At 35.6% G+C, this 27,108-nt stretch overlaps 1 protein-coding gene across 2 annotated transcripts in view; it reads right to left on the bottom strand.

The window, feature by feature from the left end:
* The window catches only part of OLA1 (Obg like ATPase 1), a 118,967-nt gene that overhangs the window by 20,785 nt on the left and 71,074 nt on the right, over positions 1-27,108 (bottom strand). For both annotated transcript variants that reach the window (XM_027878481.1, XM_027878480.1), the window contains exons 6-7: positions 18,892-18,972; positions 18,532-18,629 (exon numbers count right to left, since the gene is read on the bottom strand). In XM_027878481.1, coding sequence (XP_027734282.1) covers positions 18,532-18,629; positions 18,892-18,972 — 179 coding nt within the window. The remainder of the gene's footprint in view (positions 1-18,531; positions 18,630-18,891; positions 18,973-27,108) is intronic.

Raw genomic sequence — 27,108 nt, 5'->3', positions numbered from 1 at the left:
CGTTGACAACGCTGTGGTTTAGCCACTGCACCACCAGGGACACTACAACGAGTACTCCATACAGCTGTGATCAGCTAAATTCAGAACAGGTCTAAGATTATCAGAGGAATGAGAACCTCATGTAAATGATAGAGAGAAAAAAATTTATTAATGCCAGCTTTAAATAAGTACTGGAAGTAAACATCAATTAGATAAGATACTATTCAGTCTACAGGACAAAGCTGCCCGAACCATCAATGAAATAAGTCAGCCATGGAAAAAGAGACTGGAAATTAGCTGAACATTTTCAACCCAAGGCAGCAGCAAGGTTCTGTGAACAGTCTCCCAATACTAAGTGCAAAACAATCAGCTACTGTTGGGAAAAAAAAAAACAAACCCACAAAAACAAAACCCAAAAAAACCAACCACCACTTTAATTAATTTATGAAAGTCATTATACTGTGTAGATACCAACAATAACTGGTTCTGTGCTGAATGCAGAGGAGGGATTACAGTAATTTAGGGATTACTGTATAGTTACAAGGAAGCACTACACTTTGTGAATTCAGAAGTACTTAAAGGCTATGCAGAAATGCAAAAGGGGGACAAAGGTCTCAATTTCATATGTAAAAACCAATGCCTCCACTGGGGAGAAGGCACAAAGGGCTCAGCCACCACATACTCAACTTGGCTAGTGTAAGCCAGCTGACCAGCAGCAATAGGGCTGTCAGATTGATCACTATGCAAGAAGTCCTCCCAATCCACAGAATATGATGCTATCTGCTGTTCAGTGTCTCGTGTTACTGTTTTTTAAAGAAGGAGTATAAATTAGGGATCACTGTTGTAAGGAAACAGGACTCAAACTCTCAGACAATTATACTTCATGAGTTCTGTTCTTCTAAAATAAAATGTAATTAAAGTCAAAAGTAGCCCATTATACCATATATAGTTACCAGTCACGAGGAGAGCACAGGCGAGGCAGAAGAGGTGGTTGCAATACTTGTATCACAGTTGGCACTAAGTCATATCAAAATTTGGGTAAGGTACAATTTTTAAATAGACTACTGAGAACACTGGCCTTCTTTATCCTAATCAATTAAATGAAGAAAATTAAGAAAATGTGTAAAGATTTAGAATGACATTTTCCTACTTGGCATCACAAACAGAGATCTAAAAGAGACAGAAATAAAATCCAGTCCTCCATCAGCAATTTTCCAGGCATGTAAAATGCCTTTAATATAAAGCCATCCCTTTATCTTTCTCAAGTTCGACATCACTATCAGGTTTTGCTCCAGAGAAAGGGAATCCTATCATCATGAGTCTCCTATCCTATCCAACCCTACTGCACCCTCAAGAGTAAGCTTGTCCTTTACATTCAGCAAGACAAGGTTGGCTGTAAAGGGAAGGTACAGCCATAAGCAGACAATCCTTAGGGGCAGGACATTGATTTTGGTATGCACTGGCAACCTTTCGTGGAACATTTTCGGACTTCAAAGTGTTTCCTATTATAACATTAAGACAATTAGTATAGCTGCACATGATTTCCAATTTCTAAACAAGCAACCAATAAACACATTCAATTCTAAACTGAATGTACTCATTACATACTCATAACACAAACCTAACTTTGAGTTAATGGAGCTACAGTGAGTACTTGCCCCTCAACACACTAGAGGCTGTTCTGCTGCAAGGTATCAGGCTCTGCTAAGAACATAGAAACAAAAGCACATAGTACCTCAGAATTTCATGCCACGCTTTGTAAAGAATAAAATCTAGTGCGTACAGTCTCTTCTGATCCCTTCTTCCTAAAATATGTCCACTTTCCCATCCAACAGTTCTTTGCCTTCTGTTGCTCACTCTGCTTTCTTTTCACGGTGTTATCCTCCAGTCTTCAAAGCTTTCTATCTTGGTACAACAGTTCTTTAGCACGATGCTTCCACATGCAATCCACAAAACTGAGTTCCCTCCCCCCCCCATCCTAGCTTAGGTCACTCCCACACTCCTATTTCCTTTTATCTCATTTGCAAGTACCAGTTCTGGTTCTGGTCAGGGCCCCAGTTCCTGCTCAGTTTCCTTTGTGCCTCAATATACAGAGGTACATCAGAGGCACTTCCAAATTCCTGTTAGGTCTTGTCAATTCTTTGAATAGCAACAGCTGTTTCAAAGAAAAATTCCTTAGCCACTGTGTATCTCACAGTATTCAGCACTACATTAAACATCTACCACTGCACTTTCTTTTATTTTTTTCAGAAAATAACTCATACAAATACTAACATTTTAAAATTTGTGTTCTGCACAAATCCAATGTATATTAACAGGCTGAAATGAACTAGGCTTAGGAACAAAATACCAATTTACTAAACAAAACCAACCAAACAAAAAATCAATCCACTATATTACTTAAGTAGCAGAGACACAATAAAGATATCTTATCAGATATATACAGTAATATCTTTTATAAAGAAATATTTAATACAAGTGTTTCAGCAGAATCTAGAAAAGCACAGAGCATACGGTTGTACTTCTAATGCCTCCACTTATCAGACAAAATCTCTATACATAGGTAAAGGACAAAAAAGGGAAATCTAAACAGAGCAAACTGAAACATGGTAACACTAACAAATATTGTATCCTTTCAGGGAAGAAAAGTTTCTCTCAGAAAAATATGTAGTTGATAGTTTCTGTTGTGCATTCATCTAGTTCCTGTATGCTGTACTTCCGATACAAACCTGTGGAGCGCGCAGCAACAAACGCCAAGAGTACTAAAGATTTTATATGACTTAATATTCTAGTCCTGGCCATGCATGTCCTCGGTTTTGCTACTCAGCACAAAGAAAGGCCAACTGTACCTTATGAATCAATCAGAAAGAGGACAAATTTTTAATGTTTTAATAAAAATAATGCTAAGTATGGAACTTCATTGTGATGAGATGCCTAAACCAGAAGTGTTTCTCCAGCACTTACAGCAGTTATACCATATTACATAATAATTCTTTATGGAGAAAGCTCTTACTGAATTTGTAAAAAACTTTGTATGTTGCAATTTTCAGAAAAGCACCACTCTATAAATGCATCCCATTCATTCAGAAGCAAGCCAGATTCAGTACTATAGAAGCTAAAGGTACTCTCGATGCAATGATTCATAGTTTCCCTAATAGAAAGATTCAGCAGTTTTCAGACGAGACCTTTATTCCCTCTCTGAATAAATGATGCCTGAAATTTTTATTCTTGTTCTAATGGAATTTCAATGGCCTTCACTGCAAATCTACTGGAAATTTTCGCATATTAAGTGGAAAAAATTAAATGATGTTAACCACATTTTAATGTGATTAAGGCTGACAGGGTCATTATTTCTGCTAATCACTCAGTTTAAAAAGCTCAAACAAAACTTTGTAACAGTCAACGTTTTTTCTGGTTTTCTGTATGTCTACTGTAGTTGAGAATTAAAGCCACTACAGAATATGAAACACAGTATGTATCATAAAAAAGATATATCAAATATTTTCTGCAACTTGTGCATGGATTTCATTATAATTAATTAAAGATTTAAAAAGGGGAGAATCATTCTTACAGTATGTATACCCCTTTACTTCTTCTGTCTTCCTGAATCAGAAGAAGAAACAGAACAAGGGAATATATATATCTTTTCCTGAAGCTCGTATTTGCTATTGAGAAAGAGAAAATATTTCTACATGTCTTTACTGTGAACCAAAAGATAGTTGTAATCACTGAAAATAATTTCTTAGAGCATGTCTGTTAGGCTCTGCAATAAGGAGTTCTGCTTATTACCATTTAGGTTGGCATAAGCTGGAATATGGGCTAAAAGGTAGAAGAGGGGTAAGTGGCAGTGATGAAGAGCAAAGAATAGATAGTTTTCATAGTGTCTTGTAGTTTTCACTCATGGAGGATCTACAATAGAACAGAAAATCAAGGAGACCGCTGCTCTGGTCACGGGCTCAGCTTGAGAAGCACAGCCTTACAGAGCCAGCCCTCTTGCTAAAAGGTTTGCCACCGACAGCAGCAACTGTCGACGGAGCAACTCCCCAGGATCAGCCACAGAACACAGAAGCCTTGAGGGTGGAAGGACTTCAATTAAAAAACAGACATAAGTTTGTCTTGTTCACACTACCAAAGGAGGGGGGATGTCATTTGTGGGATTTATATTTTTTTTCTTTCTGGGTGGGAGGAGGCTGTTCACAGGTGTTCTTTGGCTTGGGTTTTAGGCTTTTCGAAGGATGACCATTTTCTGTAACAACCACCACTGTAATGCTTATTGCTGTCAATATTAAATACCGCCCTCTGCGGATCACCATTTCTGGAGGACCTGTACCTCTCATGCCATGTTCTCTCTCTCCTCACAAACCCCAAACTTACAGATGATTGAAAAACCAGGGGTTAAAAAAAAGGTATTTCAGCATTCAAATTCATTTTTTCTACATAAGTAACTTACTTAATACTTAAGTTACTTAGAAGAGAATGAAAGTGCAGACAGACTGATTCACACTGATCATTCCCATATGGTTTAATAGATACATTTCAACCTTACTGAATCACTAAAAACTGTATTACAGCAGCTTCTTGGGTTACAAAAATATTTTAAAAATAGTAAACAGATCATTACCTTATTAACCTTAAGGTATGTGAAATTTATCTGAAAAATATTTTATTTCCTTCCCATTCCTTGGCAAAGTATCCAAGCAAAAATATTTTTAGATCTACTTTATGATTACAAGAAAAAATGCTAAGTAAAAAATACAGTAATTAATCATACAACTTTTCATATAGGACTTTACTTCTACCTTCCTATCTAGAATGTACCCCTAAATATTTCAACAGTCAGCAGTTTCTTTTCCTAACAAACATTTGCTTCACACCTGAATACTTTCCATAACAAGAAAAAGAGTCCAATGACATTAGATCACTTACTATCAAGGAACAAACTAGGTTAACATTAATGTCATATATAGCTGTAGTTTGTGATGTTCTCAAAAAGAAACATTATTGGTATTGTTGGACTTTCTAGTTTTAGTGTGAAGCCATGCACTAGCGCATCAACTAACAACCCCACTGAATTCTTGTGCTCATCTAAGAAGGGACCCTGCTGAATGTCCTAATGCATCTTATTGTGAATCTTCAGCAAATAAAACTTCATGTATGAGCTCATGATGTGCTTTGCTGCTGGAAAGTCACAGGCTCTGTGGGAAGCTTTTTATCTTCCCAGCAGTCAGTTCTCTGAGAACATCAGTGCAGCTACTGTAGTTACCTGTAGATTACTTGTATTTTCTCACATCTGTGTCCAGCAATCTAAACCATGATGATAAAGGGTCATTAGGTTTTGAGTGAGGAAGGGGATGGACTAGACAATTTGCTCTGATAAGCTCCTTGTTGCGAGTGCCGGTTTAGAATGTGAAATGTGGGGTTATGCACATTCTCAACTCAAAACCCTGTGCTCTCAGAGCACCAATTAAAAATCATACTCAGCCCATCTTAAACTACATTAACACACCTTACCTGAAATTTTTACAATTAATAATATTGCAATAAACTAATTCTATCATGGTAAGAAGAACATCAACTGTCTATTAGCCACAAAAGAATTCAGGTACAATTACTAAGATAACGGCTGTTTGGAGCACAGCAAAGCAATTTCCCACAGTGGGACTTACAGTTCAATTTACCAGTTGGGCAAATATTTTGTGCTCTGTAGTGGTCCACAGAGTTAACAGTTACCTGTAACATTTGAGCAGTGTTATACTTGGAAAAAACTTTTTTCAACCTAAACAGGTGTTTCAGCTTTATCTGTTCCCATGAATACAGATTTTTTTTTTTTCCAAAGACCTGTTCTAAGACCTCTTTTAAGACTTTTCAATTAGCATTTGATGCAAATTTATGAAAGAGCCAACGGTCCTATTTTCCCATTCCAAGCTACTCACAATGAGACCTTGTAAGTTATAGGTTTCTTGGAAGAGGGACGAGAATATGCACAATGTCACCTATAAAATTATGTTAGTCCTCAAGTAACTTGATGAAGAGGTAACAGGCTTTTTTTTCTTTTTCCTTATGGGATATTCTGAATTCAGTAACATAATAAAAAAAACCCCAATCACATGAATTAAACGATAATGGAGGAAGGTTGTCTTTTCATATGCAGCAAAACCAGATAACACCATGAATACAGTATACAGTTCCAATGACATGGTCAGTGACAGAATTGTGAGAATCCCTTAAAATATTTATTGTGAAATTTTGCATCAAACTCCAGAAAGTATCATGGTATTATACTAGTCAGCAGACTAACAGACAAAGGAAAGACAAAGGAGTCACTGAATATTCCTTGGTCAGTGCACAAGTCATCACAAGAAAGTCAGAGATTTAAGGGTATCAAGAATAAAACTAGTAGACTTACTTCTTCTTGAAATTAAAGATTAAAATAATTACCCTTCAAACACTAACTCATCAGCTTAGATAGTTCAAAAGCGTTTTTCTCCACTGCCCTTGCAGAGATGATGATATCCTGCTATGTTGCTTTTGAGTCTTAATTTCAAGTCAGAGAAGAAAAACAGAAGGCTGATATTTTACACAAAAAGGTCTATTTCCAAATTAGAATAGTTTTAACAAAGCATGAGCTCATAATGGATTTTCCACCAAGATTCAAAGACAGTATCTGAAAGGGAGCTCTTTAATTTTACCAATAATTTTATTTTATACCTATGCATCTTGTAGTTCTGACTTCTGCAAGAGAACTAGCTAGATACACATCTTTTTTTTTTATTATTATTACTACATAGTCTTTAATGAAAATGCATCATTTTGAGAACATTAACAGTCTGCATCATCAGAAAAAATGAATCCTTAATAATTATTCATACAGCAAGTAGCAGTAAACCGAAATCATTTCAGAAGACCTGAATGTGTCAAGAACTTTGACAATTATGACTGGAGCCAGGAAACTGTAGCACTGCAGAATTTCTTATGAATTTTTCTAGTTACTTTTTATAAATGCTGTCCTGGATGACAGCTTAATGTGTACCACATGCAATATTTATTCTTCTTCAGTGTCAGACTGTCTAGCCATCCAAGGGAATACAAAGAATGTCACTTATTAGGATAAAAGCACAAGGAAGGTAATCAAGGACATATGTAACATCAGCCAATCATGCCCTATTTCAACATCCTATTCCATTCATAACAGTTCAACAATTATTTGCTTACTGATAACTTGCTTTCAGGCTGTTTGTGTTCCCCATAATGGTGGTTTGCATTTATTTGGCTCTTTAGAATTGGACACTTGCTGTGCCATGCATGTTTGTCAAAACTTTCTATCTTCTGTCAGAAATAGCTTTAGCATATCAAATAATTTCTGTTTGTCAGAAATCACTAATAGAACAATCTAGTTACCTTCTGTGTCAATAGGGTACTAACACAACTAGAAATCAGAAACAAAAGGCTATAAGACACCAAACACTACTGCAAGACAGGCAGCTAAACCTATGTTTCGATTTAATAAACTTCAATCATATAGCTGTGTTTTTATGGAAAGCCTGGTACAGAAATTAGACTCTGACTGGAATGGAAATGTACTTCAGCAAGATACTATCTGAACACAAATTCATTAACCTTGTTTTTAAGCTTGAGAAGTCTCCCATGCCTCTTGACCATATTTTTACTTATTTATTTATTTTACCAAATGCCTATACAAAATACTTGCACACATCTTATCTGCTGATTCCAATCTATCTGATGGATCAAGTTATGAAAAACCATTAGTTCACAAAGACAAGACAGGCAGACAGAGGGAGCTAAAGACAAACATTTACCCTCCATTGTTTTTTAAATAATAGTAATAATAATAGTAATTTTTTAAAATCCAATGGGAAACTGAACACACATGCACGTGCATGCACAGTTCATTAGTCCGAATATACTGGCACATAAAGGTTTTATTAAATAAAAAACAGGTATGGATTTAATGAGCCTCTGAAATAAAACATAAGCTGGAAGTACCATCACATGTTTTAGATTGACAACATTGTGCAGGTTTTCAATGTATTAGGTGTAAGATTTTCTCTCTGTTTTTTTTTTTTTTTTAATATAAGCCATTTGGATTTAAATACATTTTCACTTCAGAAGTGTCCTACTGTGGCAATGCATGAGAACAAGAGTGAGGCTCGATATACAATGAACTTGATTAATGCATTTCATTGTCCAAGTCAATGAAGTACAAAACCAGCACATGCACTTAACTCTCTTTCAAGTATTTATCTTCTAAATCTCTCTTCAGGCTTTAGAAACTAATGCCAGAGAAAAGTAAATCCCAAACATTATTCTATTTAATTTCTCTTCAAATTAACAATAATTAAGCTCAAGCATAATAAGACAACCATGTCTCATCTGACAGTTCTTCCATTAAACATATATAACGTACAAACTTTCCAATTTAAAGATGAAGATGCATCTATTCCTGGTTTCAAGGCAAGTATACATGGTTCTGTCCATTGTAAAACTAGTGACTATCAACATCTAAGCATTAAGTCATCAGTATTAGTCATTAGAAGGAACTCAAGTTGTGAAAATAAAATACTCTGCCAAAACTTTAGAAGGTAAGATATATTTCTTGGGAAGCACAAGCAGTTAAATGAAAACATATTTCCACATACTTAATACAAAAAAAATGAGTTGTAAATAACCATAAAATTAAAAGGAAAACTATTTTTTAAAAAATGTCTCAGATTTTCAAAATAATCATCAGTGAGAAATGTGTCTGTCAATTGTGAATCAAAGAATTCACTTAGAACAAAAGTAAACCTAGAAGATGGGTGCCAAAGCCATAGCAGCCTATATTTCCAACTGTATAAAAGAAACATCTTTCTTAAACATTATTTTTCCATTTATAATAAATGATGTTCCCCTGTAGACCTTATTTATAGAAAACAGAACAAGGTTCTGTAACACATTCCCCCAAAGAACAGAGATGTTTCAGACCATTCACAAAGAATAATTTCAAGATGAGTATTTTTCCCAAATCCTATAAATACCTCAGATATCAATTGCAGTGAGAGGAAGAATGGTAGATGAAATAAAACAAACTTCAACTACGAGACCTCCCCATAATATTAACAAAATTCTGTAGCATGTGATAGCAAGAAATATCTCAAGAAGTGATCCAGACAAATTCAATAAGCAGAATTTTAGACGTATATAGATACTTCACAAATCAGATACATCAATACTGGGTAACACATTATGGAAAGAAAGATATTTACAAATTTGGACATTGTTTAAGAGATAGTATTATAGCAATGCTGATTGCAATGCCAAATCCAAAAAAGCAAAAGAAATACAAATAATACTCTCTTGTTATTTCTTAATGAGATTATATCATCATAGGGGTTTTGCTTTAAAAAAACCCTCTAAAATCAAAACTCATCTGCCAGTTATTGCAACTGTTGATGTGCCTAATATGAGAGTGAAGGACTGTCTTTCCTCTCAAAACCCAACAGCTACAGGCAGCAAGGAGGTATCAGATCCTAACACAGAGGAGGAGCTACTCACATTGTTCCCATCACACCAAGGGAGACAACAGCCACCCACCTCTCTTAAGTCATTGCACAGCTTTCCTCTCCATCTTCCAGATTCTCAATAGCACTCCCTCAAAAACAAGTGCTGGTTTTTAAATGCCATGTCAGATATAATAGTGACCCAACAGATGTTAAAAGCTGGGAACACATGCTCATAATATCTATTTCTCCCTTAATCTGAAACATAAATTTATTTGTCTTAAGGACCGTGCACAACTTCTGTTCCTATATTGTCTAGTTGACAAAGACGTGCTAACAATGCTCATTCTGAAAGGCACAGGGTTTAATAAATTAATCAGTAATAAATAACTTTAAATCAACAATTTAAGAATAAATCACCAGTAAGAAGAAGAAAAATCTCTTGCCAAAATCTCTATTAGTTTATTTCTAAAGCAAAAAAGACAAAAACTTCCATTATTAAAAATAACCAAATCCTACTTTCCACAATAAGACCTGCTCATTAATGGGTCAAAGTCCAGTTATTCTTTGAGCTCTTAAGTGAAACCATGGCATATGTAGATCAGTTTCTACCCCTCTTTCTCTCCCAAAATTCCTGACATTCAAATATGCGGAAACAGCTACAGCATATTATCAGATAGCATTTTAACTGCAATGAAAGGAGTATAACTGGATCTTTGTACTGTGCATCACAAAATATTGCTGTAAATCAACAATAAACAGAAAAATGCAGCAGAACAAAGCTCAGTCTCCTCCTGGTAGATTTAGACACTCATTTTCAATCAAAGAATAACCTTAATCCCTGGGAAATTTAATTGAGGAGACCATTTCACCCTACTTCATTTTCATTATTTCATCAATATCATTAGAACCAAAAATCACTGAAGTGAAGGCGGCTGTGCTTGTAACACACAACAACCCAAAAGAGTGTAGAAACAAACTGGTTTACTTTTTCATTACTAATGACGTTTCTCATCAGGATCTTCAAATGTGAAAGAGATTTTGACTCAAACATCTACAGGCTTACATGCATAGTCAAACTGCTTTACTCTAAAATGTTTAAGAGTGAAATTCCCTACTGAACTATTTACCAGTGGAAGTAGACTTTCAAATCTGCATCTAAGAGAATATGGTAGAGAGATGACAGCACTGACATGGTGTTAATAGCTACTCTACTCCAAAAACTCCTGAGGACCTGTCGCTTAGGTTGTGTAGATGATGCTCAGGACTAGCAACTCAATTACACAATCTGGTCCTCAGTACAAAAGATGGGTACTTAAGCTGCTTGCCTTTCCCTTTTCTTCCATTCTGTAATACAGACAAGTGACTAAAGCCCTGTTTTCTCCTTCACTTTTTCATTTCAATGTTTAGGACATCACTGGCTCAGAGTACTATGAAAAGGAAATGTCTATTCTCCTAAATATAAACCAGTCTGAATCTAAGAACATAGGATGTAAAAAGCAAGATGAGACACTCTGACGCTAAAAATCTCACTTAAGAGTATTAAAAACCGTATCAAGCTACTGAAAATCCCCAAACTCATTTAGTTGCCGATAAAAGTAATATAGTAAAGCCATAGAAAACTATACATTGTCAAAACTGCGATCTAACCTACAATAAATAAGGGAAGCAGTGATTAGCCAGCTAAGGCTGTGACAGCACTGTTCAGTGAGGGACCACAACTACAAACAGCAGACACTTAAATGACTCTGTACACATTTGGAAGGCCTTTGAGAAAGAGGACTGACAGAACACATAGTGTCTTTGCAAATATCATTCAGGAGAAAAGCCATTGATATCATCCCAGAAAAAAAAATATGCAGTTGCTAGACAATATCAATATTTTTATTGGGTAACTTGATTTTAAAGTGAAGAATATTTCCCAAAAATTATTATCTACAATTTTACCAGCAACAAGACTTTTAGGGACATAGTGAAGAAAACTGAAGTATGAAGCACAAATTTCTCAACAGTGCAAAGTAAGCTCTCCACGCAGCATACTGGGAAGAAGAAAGAGCAGTTATTTATTTGCCTCTGCTTTCTGCACATCCACTACACAGTAACAAAATCTATACTCAAGAGACATCTCTGCATCTCAGGTTTGCTTCTGAGATACAACAACAAAGGATGTTGTGCACTGTGCACCCAGAGTCAGAAACACATCACACTGTAATGATTTTGCAACAGAATTTACACCATTGTCTTGGACAATGTTACCACATTTTCTTTTGGAAGTCCTTCTCTTTGCTGCTCATGTAATCTATACACTGGATGAATCCAAGTTGTGTAATCAATTGATTTTAAATCTAGTGCAACATTATTCTTCTCTCATTTAGTACTTTCCACCTTCAGCAGCATGCATTTATAAAGTCCCAATTTCAATGAAGATCAGGAAGAAACGAAGCTTCTAAAGTGTTCAGACAGTATATACAAATAAGGATGCCCTTTTTTACCCTGCACAGTTTTGGATAACTTCATAAGTAGTTAAGATTTGGCTTGTTGCAAGTTAGCATCTACTACTTTAGATTTTGCTTATGAAAATCCAAGTGTCTAAATAAAATACCACACAAAATTACTTCATTCCTCAACTGCCATGACAAATTAAAAAAAAGCATCGTTATCAGGTAGCAATTCATAAGACTACACAAGCCAACTATAAAACTGGTGGAGCATCCAAACTCACAGCTGAGTTCTTGAATGTTACAACTGAACCCATAGGATTGTGTATAAACAGCTCAGAAATTATGGTGATGACAGCCAAAAACAAAATTAAAAACACCGAGAAGACCATCTAAAGAGAGAAGAAAAAAAGGCAAAGAAGATAGTAAGCAATGCTGAATTGTTCAAAGGTAGGTCTGGATGACATGCAGCTGGTAAGACAGGAATCATACGGCAATGAAGTTGAAAAGTTACTCGTAGCTGCTTTCACTCAGCACAGCCTTACTGCTATGAAGTGTTAATACACAGTTCTTCTGCGTTATTCTGAGAGTATAATCAGCTTGGTGCACATGGATGCTCTCAGAGCACACAAGAGGCTCTGTGGGTTATGGCTGTGGTGAGCTGGTGTTTGGTGCTGTGGTGAGCTGGTGTTTGGTGCTGTGGTGAGCTGGTGTTTGGTGCTGTGGTGAGCTGGTGTTTGGTGCTGTGGTGAGCTGGTGTTTGGTGCTGTGGTGAGCTGGGCTGCCATGTGTCACTCAGAACACTGGAGAAACTGCTCTTCATTACTCCGGTCACCCTGCTCTCTACAGTCTGCAGCCTTTCATGAGTTTTAACCATAATGTGATGCTACCTTTATCTGCCCAGGACAGGTCCTCCCAAAAACCAGAAGGTTCCCCTCTACCACAACCACCCCTCTTTTTACCAGTTCAAGAGTCAATATATCCCAAGTAAATCACTGAGGCTTTGTTTCCTGACTTCACAACCTACACTTTAGCTATTTAGTAGTGCCATATTGTAATCAGATGGACCAGAATTTTTGTAAACAGCTTCATCATACAGTCTTGTCCACTTTTAAAACATACAGAAACTTTACATTTGAAAAATTATACTGTCCTAATACTTAGGAGCCAAGACTTCACATTCGGCACAGAGCAAGTTCGCTATCAGAGATAAACCATCACACTTTGGCAAAAGATGAACACGGTAGTGAAGCTGGACTCGTGGAAGGTACTTTTGTGTCTGGGATGAGGTTACACACTGAAGCTGAGAGCAGGGACCCATCTTTCCATGCTTAAAGACATGTCCCCAACACCTGCTATTACCCAAACAATATGCATTCACATTCAAACGGACAGGGGACTCCAAAGGGGCAGGCAAAAGAAAGCAAAGCAAAGCAGGAAGTCTGGTGAAAGCAATCATCCAGACCAGAGGACTGGACTGGAACTAAGCCAGCAAGAAGGGGATGAAATCAAAGGAGAGGGAGGTGGAATCTGGCAAAGACCCACAGAGAACACATCAGCGAGGGAAAGGATGGGGAAAAGCATCTGGGATAGACAGAACAACTAAATGAAAAGTCACTAGAATTGGTAAGAGAGAAGACAATTGGCAATGTCAGGCAACAGTGCTGGAAAGAAAACAGACTGCCATTTGGTTGATGGATGATTAATTGGTTTGTAGTCACTAATTAGTTTGTATAAGAAACAATAAAGAATAACTGTTTATTAAGCAAACAACATGCACTATCCCCTACTATACTAGGTAAGTGCTCTATGCAAAACATATGCAATTCTCTTAAAACAACCTGAGCTGTAAGATACTCTCTCTCAGTCAAGCAGTAAAGATGCAGCAGGATGCCTAAATTCTGGATCTGGTTAACTTTGAGTATCTGACTTCTCAACTTGCGTGTGCAAAACTCTATTTATACACAGAAAACATAAATCACCTCCTAATATTTTTAAAAAACCATTTCAGCAGGAACAAGAAGTGCAATGTTTTGGTTTTTTTTAAATTATTTTCCAAATCTGTCAGCATAGAAGATAACCTTAAAATCATTAAGCAGCTATGTCAAGAAAACATCTCAACATCATGATGGCATTACAACTTACAATTATGATTTAAAAATTTCTACAAATACATTCTAAAATATATTTATAAGAATAAAATGTCTCTGCCTAAAGATCCATACCCACAGAAATACAACTGAGAACTGCAAGTGTCCATTCATTACTAGATGATAACTTTCTTTCCTAACTAGTTTAAAAGTGAAGGACCAAGTGAAGCAGATTAATTCATACTCAAACCTATTGAGTCTTCCTTGTACTTGACCCTTGATATTTCTTTCTTCATGTCAGATTTTCCCACCCCCTCCATTTTTTTTTTAATATTCGGAACATCTGAAGCAATAAGAAAAAGATGAATAGAAAAGGATTATTCACTCACATACTACAAGATCTAAGGAGCATCAAATGAAATTATGATGTGGCAGATCCAAAACAACCATAAGGAAGTACTTCTCCATATAGCACATAGTTAAGTTGTGGAAGTCCCTGCTCCAGGATATTGAGATGCCAAAAAGTATACTTGGGTTCAAAAGGTCAATGGCTAGATTTATAGAATAAAAATCAGTCAAAAAGTATTAACCACAAATATATCATATCTGGCTTAGTCAGTTCTACAATAACAGATTGCAAGAAGTTGGATGCATACACTCTGTTTGCTTAATCTGTTCCTATAATCTTCCCTGGACATCTGTTAGTGGCCTGGCTGAAACATAATACTAGAAAAGACAGACCTTTTATCCGATCTAATTACGCTTCTCCTAGCTTAAGAACATTAAAAATGCTATAACAATTAATGGGGAAACTTTTATTTATTATTATATGTATAATGCTTTTCTAAATACACAGGAGTAAGATACTAACTTCCCTACCCAAATTAACAGACTGTCTACCACAACATTTTGAGAAACAATCTCTTAAAAATAACGTTAACATACATTTCGATATTCAACAAATCTGAATTATATTAAAGAAAGCAATGTTCAAAAATCCATATCAAGTCTCAGACAATGTAGCTGCAATGCTAGAAATACTAGAAAATCATTCGCAGCATAATCGGCTCTTTGAATTACAGTCTAGGCATAGGATGATAAAATTCATTTGACTAGACCTGAGAAGTTGGATCAAAACATCAGTTTATGCAGTTTTGACACATGTAGTATTCCTGGTTCTCGCTGCAAAGAGTAAGTCCAACATACCAAACCAAACAGGATGCTAAGCATGGTCCACTATATTTTCGCATTAATTAGCTCAATATATTTCATAATTGGAATCCATATTATGAGCCACTAAAAGCACCCTCTCTAGCAAGAATAAAATGTAAACCTTTAATTAGATGAAGGGTTGATAAATCTGATATCCTGGATTTATGCGACATCCTGTGACTCAGAAACCAGTTCTAACTGATAATTAATAGGCTTATCTAGAACTCTTTCATGGTAAAACTAAAATACATGTATACCACCATGTTGAGGTACTAGATCCACATAAAAAACATTAGGAATTATTAAAAGAAGGGTTTAAGTATTCCTTTAGAACACAGCAATATGTATTAAGAATGGTTTCAGTGGATTCCCCCAGAAACATCAAGATTACTGTCATCTGATCATAACACAAGTGAGACTAACACAGCTGCCATGTCAGCTTCTCTTCAGGGGCTAGGTCTTAATCATAAATCAACTGAATGACTAATTCAACATTGTTAAAACCAGCAAGTAACTGCTTGGAGCCATTCCAGTTTTTACATCTTTCAAAAGGTCAATACACCTACTCAAACACACAATAGTCCTATCTTTCACAGTGTTTTCTTCTTTTCTTGGATTGCAAAATAACATGTTGGCACTTAAATGTAAGTTTGTTTTAACCAACAATTAAAATGTTCATTAATTCTGAAAGAGTGACCCAAGTGAAACAAAGACAATTTTAGTTTTTCTCTCCACCCACAATCAAAAACTCCTCTGCTCTCCTTTGCCATTTTAAACACTTTCATAGTTGCAAAAGTTGATGAAAACATTTTACATCAGAGCATTTCCTGCATTAACCTTACTTTTGTTAAAGTAATATTATGAATTAAGCTCAGAAATAATTTTTTGAGACAAATTACATGTCTAAATGTGGCTCGCATTTCAAATATGAATCTCTACCCCTCAAAATAATAACAAAAATCACAAAGTGGCATCTAGCAGTAAAATATATTCTAATCATTTACATCTGCTTGCACCACACAAATGACAGAAGCCTACCGTTAGCATCCTTCATAGAAAACATTTATTCTGCTCTTAAATATAAAAGCTATGTTGCATAAACAGAGGATTTAAAGCTGTGGCAGAGTGGATGAAGGAAAGGAAATGGCAATCTTTCTGGTTCTAGTAGATGCCTTTCCCTATCACACAATGTTTCCCACTCATAAATACATGACAAATACTTCCTCAATCATTTTTTACGAGCAGGGATGCACAGGGGGTAGTCAATGGCTAGCTTGAGGGAAAATAGGAACAGCAGGAGGCAGAAACTGTACTGAAAATGGCTATGTGGTAAATTCTCTTCTGGAACATCACTCAGATACCCTGGCTTTGATCTTTCAGCTACAATTACACTCACATCCACAAGATCTGGGTATACTTTTTAAAAACTAAATAATTAATTGTAATAGAAACAGTTAAACTGTTCATTATATGACTCCTTAACTCAAACCTCTGATTTTTTACAAATTAAAAATTGCAATTTATCAGAAGATTTGCTTTCAATTGGGTTTAACTATGTCATCATCATGACTAGTCTCACAAAAAACATGGGGTGACTGGCGACAGCTAAATCACAGACTGGCGTCGCCTAAGCAGTCTGGCTACCATTAGGGTCTGGGAAATGGTATTTACTGTACAATTAGAGCCAGTGAGCTCTACCTGTAATCATCCAAATGCAGGTGTGAGGATCATTTTTTGGACAGGGAAACCGACTCATCCATTTCCACATAAACTTTCACCTCTGTACTGTTACAGTGAACCTTAGGAAACCTCGTTGTTTGCACTTTGAAAAAAATATTACCTGACAATAATAGAGCAAATGTTACTATCCTGATTTTAGAAACTTCCTCAGGTAGAACCACTTCTTATTTTAAATTGTCCTACCCAAAAAACATTTAAAGAAGCAACAAATTAGTTTTAAATTATAAAATTTGGCCAGATATGAAGAGCTTACATTATTATATTGGTAAAAGAGTCTGTTCCAAAGTCTGTCTTTGGGGCTGAGAGGGTTGCTATTAAAATACGTTAAATTTTGTTCTTTAATACTAACACAAAATGTCTTGTAGTATCAAAAGGACAGTTTTAGTTGCAGTAATTTCACAGAATTTATTCTAATGATTTATTGGAGTTAACCATCTGACATTAATTATTGTTTTGGCTTCCAGTCTATGAATGTTTATTTTTCAGTTTAAAGCCTTCTCACTCTTTGATATCATATGGAAATGAGAATTTTTAATGGAAAATTGAAACCATGTGCATCTAAGTACTTAATGAAGTACAGGGAGAAACAGAGGGTATACTTTAGGAGAATTCAGATATTCCGCTTTAGATACTTTTGATTTGTTTGGATGAGTTACATGCATATATCTGTTCACAAACATACATTTATACATCTTCAAAGTATCCCACAAGCAGAGTGTTTAAAATTCTGAATTTTAAGAAAATATTTGCCGTATGATTAGGTTTTTTTAAACTAAATACACTGCTGTAGATTTTTTTAATCATATACTAACTACATAATCTGTTCCCTCCTCCACAAATCCAATACTTATCCTATCTAGAGCTTCCAACAACACGCTAAATGTTGTACTTCCCAACAGCGGATTCCCAACATATGTCTACCGTGTTAGGACTGCATCTTCATCCAGTTCACTGAATGTCTGATAGACTGATTTTGTAACCATCATGTCCTTGAGTCACAATATTGATGTCAGGAATACTTGACTAAAACCTGAGCTGTTCATGGCATTAAAGCCCATCAAAAGAGGCCTGTAAACCATAAGCAGTGTTCAAGTAGTGGCAAGAAAGCCAGGAATCCAACTGCAAAATGAAGATACTGTTAAAATGTCCATTTTTGCCACAGTTTGAAAGATTTCTGTGCAACACACATAGCTTTAGTCTTCTGGTATTCAATTCATTCCTTTGGAATGAAAAATATGTTGTTCATACAATCAGCATTATATAATATGATAAAGCCACATGTCTATTTAAATCAGTACTTCCAAATCCAATCTATTTTCTTCATAGTTAAGGGATTCATGTAAAAACAGAAGGAAGGAAAGCATATTCCTTTCTGCAGTTTCAGTCAGGGTCTCACCATATACATTGTACTCAAGCAGCATATCAGTGGGACCACAACAAGTAACAGAAGCATAAGATTAGTTTATATTGTTATTTTAATTAACATCCTTGGTGATTTAAATGCACAAGGAATTACTGACCATTGAAAAATGTGAAATATAAACAAATTCAGACATTTAACCAGTACACACTCACCACTTGTTTTTCTTTCTAATGTAGTCTTTTTCAGAGAGATTAACCAAGTAGATCATCGGTTTTGAAGTAAAAAACAAATGTTTGTTCAAAACATCAATCTGGAAGTGAAAATATAGGAGGAGAATTTTAAAAACAGGTTATACCAACTTGAATTAATTTTATCATCATTTTCCTGATGGCATGTCTGAGAAGGCTACAGAATTCAAGTGTAATATATAAATCACAGATAAAAACAGAATCGGCTGATTTAACATTGTATACATATAAAATCTTAAAAAAAAAAACAAACACACCTTTAAAAAAGGCAGTAACAGGTAGCAAAATTAGAAGTCAATTCATGGGATAATATTTATAACCTACCTCTTTGTCATTCCAATCATGATAGAAGCGGACAGCTTTCTTTTCATCTATTACCCATGTCTTGATTTTGCACATTACGTCCTACACAGGATCAAGAAAAAAAAAGTCAAAAACTCAGCTGGATAGCAGACTATTCTCTCCCATAAACAAGGCATGTATGCATTAAAATTCAAAACATATACACAAATTAAAAATTAGATAATACCTTTTAGAAACAAGTTTTTACTCTCCCAGAAAAACACAAATTGCTGCTTTGAAAGTCACTAAAGAGCAGTATGGATTATTAAAACCATACAAATCCCACAATTAGGAAGTTAAATACACAATACTCAAGTATCATCTCTTGCCACCATAAAAATAAGCACAGTTCATACAATATATGTAAAAATCAGTACATTTTAGATTGCTTTTCAAACTCAGTAAGACGCGACATTTCAGCATCCAGCGGGAGAGACCACGTACAATATAAACATGCCATTAAGAAAAGGGAAAGGGTGGGACAAAACACAACAAATATCTTTTTTTCCCCCCTTCGAATTGTGAGCAAAAGAAATGGAGCCTATTATTGATGATCCACCCTCAAGAAATTAATTCAAATGGCCAAAGCCCTTTTTATTCCACATTAATTTTTCGCCAACACCTTCTCCCTCCCCCCCCAAAATGAAACCTGCCAAAGCCTCCATTACACAATGGCAAGAGCCTTGCACTGGTGACCTCCAACCAGCTGCATTCACTTTCAGAACATCTCTCTCGGCAGGAAATCTAAAGGCCTTTTAGTTAGCAAGCTAGTGTGCATTCAGAAGGAGTAACTGCAGGAAGAGCCCAATGTGCTTTGTTTCTCTGGCCTTTCTTCACAGAAAGATTAATCATCTGTGAAATGGAAACGGCAAACAGCAAGTGACACAAACTGAACCCTTCAAGCCTTTCCTCATCAGTTTTGTGGTCGTGAATCCGAAAGCTGCGTGTGGCACGGTTCTCCTTACAGGCAGGTGTTAATAAAAGGCTCTTGGGTCTGAAAGGTCAAACTTGGCTCTTCTAGGAGTAGTACATTTTAGAGTCGCCTATTTTTTGTTGTAGATAATTTATGATCATGCTTTAAATAATGCATTTTTTAAAGTTGTAATTGAGGCGACTGAGCATTAAGAGCTTTAAAATACAAGGAAGCATTCCCTAAACTGTTGAGCACACAACATTTTTTGCACTTAATGCTATGCGGTTGAAGTACATTTATAAACAACCACAAATAACATCAGTATTTACAACCATCTTTTCTAGTCTTGCGGTAGCTTTAGTGGAGGGGAAAAAAAAAAAAAAAGAAAAAGCTCTTCTAAATCTTCAGATCCTGATTTGAAACCCTCCAGGAACAGGACTCCCCACAGATTTTAACAAGGAAGGGGCAAGCTAAAACTTTTAATGAAATCTAACATGTTCTGCCTAAGAATAATCACTTTTACTCTCCTATAACTGAATTTCACTCATAAATGTTTAAAAGTGGCTAATATAACACCATTTCCTACAAGGAGAAGATCAAAGTGCTATATTACAAATGCATTATGATTAAAAAAGCACTGTGCAGCTTTGCTATTAACTGTTCTTTAAACCCTAAAAGGCTTCCCATAGATCTCACTTGGCACTGCATATACAACCTTTGACAAGTAATGTAGACCATTTTTATTCATTGCCTAAAATTGTAGGCAATTATGTGCGTCACACTGGCCACCTGCAAATTCTGAATGCCTGCTCCAGTTGTCAGAGCAAAAAACTAATGTCGGAGGGGATTAATCTAGGGGGAGAGAGTCCTCTTTAATGGCTCCAGCAGGTGAAATGGCCCAGCTGGTTACTATGATGAGTGGCCAGAACAGCTTATGTAGAGACATGCAACAAGATTACACATAAAGAAGAAAACAGCGGTACCATCTTATCTTTAACCCTATGTGCTTTTTATTTTTTAATTAATCACTATAAACAAGATATGGGAAGCAATTCTACCAGTAAGTACTTTTCATTTAAGATCTTTATCTTCAGCTTCTCTTTAAACAGACATATATAAAAATCAACACAACCCCCAAGATTCCTGTTCCTCAGTGAAGGAATTCTGGTTACACATTATTTTGGGTTTCAAACTAATTCTATAGGCACCTACCACGTGGCTTTCAGCATTACAGTTTCCTCCCAATAGCAATGCATTACTACATATAAATTGGAGTTGATAAAAAATTGACAGAAAAAAACCCCCACTATCACATAAGTTATCAAAACCAAACTTTCGGGCTTAAGCAGAAATTAACTGTTTTCTAATCACAGTGTTTTTTGTTTTTTTTTAATATTCAACCTTTTTATATTCACTATCACTATAACACTCATTTAAACACATTTAATCACTACTCTAGTTAACTTCAAGATGCTTAATAACACAATACAGAGCAATGATCCACTTTGTTGCATTAGATCTGGCCTCCCCAGTTGCACACTTTGAGGTCAATCTGTCAGCAGCAGAATGATCCACTTTGCCTTGTTTGATGAGAGGGGTACTCTTGTTGTTTCTAAGCTACCAACGTTACAACAAGCAGCATTCAAAAAGCTGCCAAAAAACCCTCTAAATGCAGTTTACTTACAGATATCAAGGCATATGGAATACAGCAAACTTCATGAATATCAAATATCATTGTTTTAAAAATCAGTTAATTTCTGACTATATTCATGGCATTATATTTAGCACATGTGATTACTTAGAATATTTAGATATATGCAATACAGTAATTTTAATTTATGTTGTCCTGCATTCATTTTCCAAAGGTCACAAGTAGTTAACCCAAAAATGCTAAGCAGGACTTTAACAGGAAGTCCAGCAGTATAAAACAATGAAATACATGTAAATTGCATATAGCAGATTTATCAAGACATGCTCATGAGACACTACTGTGTTGAAAAATGTGCATACATTAATAAACTTTCTGGATGAATGATAGTAATAATGTGTGCCAATGCCAAATTCCTCTTACAGCATGAGGGACTAAACTGAAGCTTGGAAAACTCACTTGCCTACTTGGCATCAGAGAATTGTGATTTTTTTGTTGTAAATTAGCAGGGCATGTAATTAACTTCCGCAAATTTAATAAAGAAGTAAGTAGTTGTGAGGATTATCACTTCACACTTCAAAGTGCAAGTGAATTCTCTGTGATCCTGCAGGCAGTGCAAAAGTCTCCACTACTACAAAGAGTAACTGTGAGTACAGTAGGCTTTTTCCCCCATCAAGGGAAGTATGGATTGTTTCTCAGCACATTATTCATTCCCTTCAAAACTTCCAAGATGTAATAATAACTTACCTTCTCCCAATAAAAGCTTCAAAAGCAGTTAAATACTTTTTATTAAAGTGTTTTAATGGCCTAAAAATTTATAATTTCTACTGCTCTGCTGCCTGGAAAAGCTATAAGGTGTACCTAAAACATTACCTGTAGCTCTTGGTTAACTCTTCATTTCACATGGAAGTTCAACAGCATAGCATATCAATATGAAAGGTGATAGCATATAATTAACATATGCTGACTTCCCTAAGGAACCTGGTGCAGTGGTAAGGTATTTAATTAATAAACTTCTGCATACACTAAACGGAGTCAACACCACCTCACCACCTAACCAGTACGTTTCAGAATGTAACTGTAAATAGAAAATCCAATTAATGTGTTTCCAGTGTGGCTCCGAACAAACTTTGCATTTCTCTAGTTACCATCTTTCAGTGGCCAAAAAGGACACACAGATTCTGAGAACAGGAAATTCTAACAATGTGAACTGTGTGTAGTGACCAGAATTGCCACACTGACTTAGCGAAAGCAAACAATGCTTTTCACTACAATACACTGAAGTCCATGCACTTGCTGGGTGGGGGACAAGGGAGGGTGGATATATTATTTACCAGGTAGAGGACTTCTCTCTTGGTAGAGTGACTGAGAAGCCTGGAGGGTGAACTGATAGAATTTTTGAGTATAAAAACAGGCTAATCTCCAATGGGAATAATTCCACACTTATCTCTCCTGAAATACTGAAAAACTGGAGGAGAAGAATAAGAGGTTTTGAAAAACTGCTTATACATGAAGCAGTGTTCTTAAATCCTATGCTTTTATACTTATTGCATTTTATATACATATATAATTAACAAAAAACTCCCATAGTACAGGGTTTTTCACACTAGCATTAGACTGAATGTTGAAGCTTGACAAATACAGACTAAAGCTGTCTTGTTTCTAAACAGTAAAGATACTTAATCACTGGCATAGCTTATGTAAGTTGAAGTAATTTATCTCTAGCCCAAAAATATTTAAATAGAGGTTAATTTTCCCCCCAAGAGATACATTCTATTTTCACCATGACTCTAAGAAATAAAATGGGATATGCAAGAGATCAAACCAGATGATAATGAGTATTTCATCTGGCCTTCAAAATTCATATGATGGTTTTTCAGATGCAGATAGAAAAAAATGCTATTTGAGGTACTCATAGCTACTATAACTGTGCTGCACCGAGAGCCATTTATTGAGTACACAAAATTTTCCTTGTTAGCATGAGGTGTACGGTGTGCACTGTGCCCACAGTCCCTCCATTCACAGTTTTCCTTGGAAATCTCTTCAGTTCCATCGAGCATAGGCTCAGCTCTCTGCTTTTCCTGGAGGTTTTCTGGTGATTTAAAAGTGAGAGGCTGAAGTGACAAACTAACAATTTATTTTTAAAATACTGTTTAGAAACAACAGTATTTTAAAGGACAATTAAGACAAATTTTGCAGTTTAAAGAAAAGGCTGGATCATGTTTTTCCATGGTGTTAAGTGCTTAAATAAGCTGTAGCAGCTGGGCACAGGAAGGAGAACAAGCCAGGTACTGCATTAAGTGGAGTGACAACGAGCTCCTCTGTGGTACAAAACAATGTCTAATCTCTTACAATTCCCTTGCTCACTGACTTTAATAAAAATACAATAGGAGAAGTAATGGATTTAGGACAAGTGTATTATCCTTTCTGTTATTTAATGCCTTTTAACAGAGCCTGTACAAGCTGTACATGATATAAGATTACTTAGAGCTAGATGCCAATAATGTTTATGAAACCACAAGTACTTGCACCCAAAACATCCTCCAGGCATTCCAGACCATGTAATTTATGTCAATAATCCCCAAATTCTCCTGTGTGGGTCATCCTTGTGGGCTCTATGGCGTTACACATAAAATGACACAGTCACTTGTCGCTTCTCAAAGAAAAAAGTAGGGAAGAATACAGAAAGCAGTCTATCTACAAGTGATTATTTCTAGCAGTTCAGAAATTCAGAACAGGGAAATCACACTGAAAAGCAAAATGAAACATCTTCTGTACAGTTGCACTAAACTTATCTTACTGCATTTATTATGCATTCTTACTTACGCTTATTTTCAAATAAACAAATGTGAATTCATTTGTTGTAAATGTGAATTAAGCCAAATGAAAACACAACTACTCATACACAGAGTTATTTTGGCGTATGTATGTACAATGTACACAAGTGGCTTGGATCTAGACATGCCGAGGCAAACATTATTTACGAAAGTAATTACTTTAAGCCACTTGACAAATCTACACAGGAAAGATCAGCCTTGACAGAAAGTATTTAAGCACTGGTTTCTCTTTGTCTACTGATAATACCAAAAGAATCCAAATGTGTATTTACACGTTATGTACTTTTAAGTCAGGCTTTACTACTGATTAATTCACAAACATCTGCCATGAATATTTTCCTGCTACATTCAAAATGTTCTCCAGAATGAACTTTAATTTCCTCTAAATACCACATTAAGCACAGTAAATGGTCCACTCAAGATTTTAGGCATAATTACATGCATTAAGAATATAAATATTTTCTTGATTCCCTATGATTTAAGTTAGTAATTGTAAAAGCCATCGGCAGAAAGTATGTCAACAGTGTACGTGTATGCTGCTCCTTTCTTTCCATCTCCAGTGGAAGAAACTGGCCTCTCAAACTCTCTTCTCATAAAAGGAGACCAAAGAAACTGGGAAAAAAATTATACAATTCATTCCTGTATTTATCTTCAACTTGGAATGAAAGAAAGGTGAAAATTCCCAACTGACATCATCAGTTAGAGGAAATAAGAGTTCATCCATCCGTAAGAACTCTGGCAAGCGCTTGCAGCACGAGGTCAGTGAATTCTGCTTGGCACCATCCTATTCATCAGCATATTGCAGAAAGGAAAGAATTTCATCTAGTATATATTGGTAATAATAAGAAACTGAATCTACCAGCTCTCTGCTGTATATGAAGTATCTCCCACACCAAAACGGTGATTTGAAAAACAAATTATGAACAAAAAAAAAAAAAATCTTTCAAACAGTTACTGTATTTTCAGGACAGGACCAAGACATTAAACGTAAAGGAGGAGAATTGACGGGATTAAAGCTACCTAAAATGTAATTAGGAAGATTTTGATTTACTCATCATAGTACATATATGCTGAAAAATACAATGAGCACAGGCAGAGTATAAGTATCAATTATTAGTTCATCACCCATCACAGTAACAAAACAAAGCTTGATGCCTTTCTTTTAAATTGAATATGCACTAGATGATTCTGGTACCATTACATTAAAAAGGAGTCTCTAACTGCTCTTTTCATAATGGCAATTACTTTTGCTCTTAGAAAATGTGTTTGATTTGAAAAACTAATCTGACTTTAACAGTGGAATTTCATATCTCGCAGGACTTGTGGAAGCACCCTCTGCAGCTGAACACTGGAAGTTCAAATGCAGTGAACACTGATCCTGACCTACTGTGAAAGCCACCTTTCAACTGAAAACTGGAAGTTCAAACACTGCAGACATTGATACTGACCTGGCGATTTTGTCTTCACATCACTAACATCAATAATCTGCACCAACTCAACTATAAATAGTATTCTTGTGGTCAGATGTATGTATCACAATACCACTGCCTAAGAATCATGAATCATCCTGTGCTGGAATTCAAGATTTCGTGCACTTACAAAGACCTGTAGGAATATCTTTTGCAGAGGGTCAGTCTCTAAGGACTAGAATGGAATCATGTTGGAAGGTTAATGGAAGAAAATCCTGCAAAAATGTTCGCTTAACTATACTAGATGGTATTAACTTGAAGACTTCTGTCTTCATGACTGAAAGATCTCAAAAATTAAAATACATTTTTTTCAACTGATTTTAGAATTTGCACATTCTGATCTATAAATTCATATGTATTTGAATTTTACTTTGAAATCTCCTGCTATCTAAAATGACAAATGAATAATAAACTAATAATAAAGTTCAACTCAATATCTACCTCATGTCTCTGCAGATACCAGCACCAGACAGATTTAAAATGTAAAATCAAAATCACTCTGATTGCTTTCTGAAATTATATATGCACTGTTCTAATACATGCAAATAACAGACATATTTTTATTCTACAATACCTTTTTAGAAGGTTATAGCCAAAATAATATTTCAAGGTATATCACATCTAAAAGACTGGTACCCTTAGTAATAGCAGGTAGTCATTTCTAAGAAGGCAGTGGAAACAAAACAGACAACAATATCTGTGTAAAGGAAGCTATTCCAAGCTTATACCAACATTACATGTTGCTGATCTTGGACCATATTGTGCCATTGATTTTTAAGGAGAACTTTTAAATTATTTCATTGATGGTTCCTTAACAACAGTTGGCTATTTTATTTCTGCTGACAGGGGATTGAGAAATCAATTCTCTGAGAGACAGGATGAACAGTTAACACTATTCAACTGCTAAGCCAGGTCACCGCACAAAGATGAACTCACCAACTGCAGGCAATGTGGGTTTAGGTGGAGGAAAAATTATAATTAACAAATTATAACACAATGCAAGAAGGTGGGCAATCAAGTACAAATCTCAGATTTAAGTGCGGTCAACTGACACACACTGTCAATTTTCTATTTTTCTCCTCTTAAACCTGTTGGAGATTTCAGTTACAGTTACAGTTGTGGAGACTTACTGATAAAGAGAATCCTCTAAAGCAGACAATTTACATTTATGAAATAAGACGAATAACTTCTACAACTCTCAACCACTTAAAATTCTTTAAAAATTCTCAAGTGTCTTCACTTAAATTGCTCCCAAAATGATGCAGAACAGAAAATAGTAAAAAAAGAGACTAAAATTTTTACATTGTGCCTTAAAAACAAAACAAAAACAAC

Source organism: Empidonax traillii, unplaced genomic scaffold, assembly GCF_003031625.1.
Source record: "Empidonax traillii isolate 1590-97213 ecotype Southwest subspecies unplaced genomic scaffold, ASM303162v1 scaffold42:size1813164, whole genome shotgun sequence".
NCBI lineage: Eukaryota > Metazoa > Chordata > Aves > Passeriformes > Tyrannidae > Empidonax > Empidonax traillii.
The sequence above is the reverse complement of the archived record's forward strand: the minus strand, read 5'-3'. Positions and strand labels throughout refer to the sequence as shown.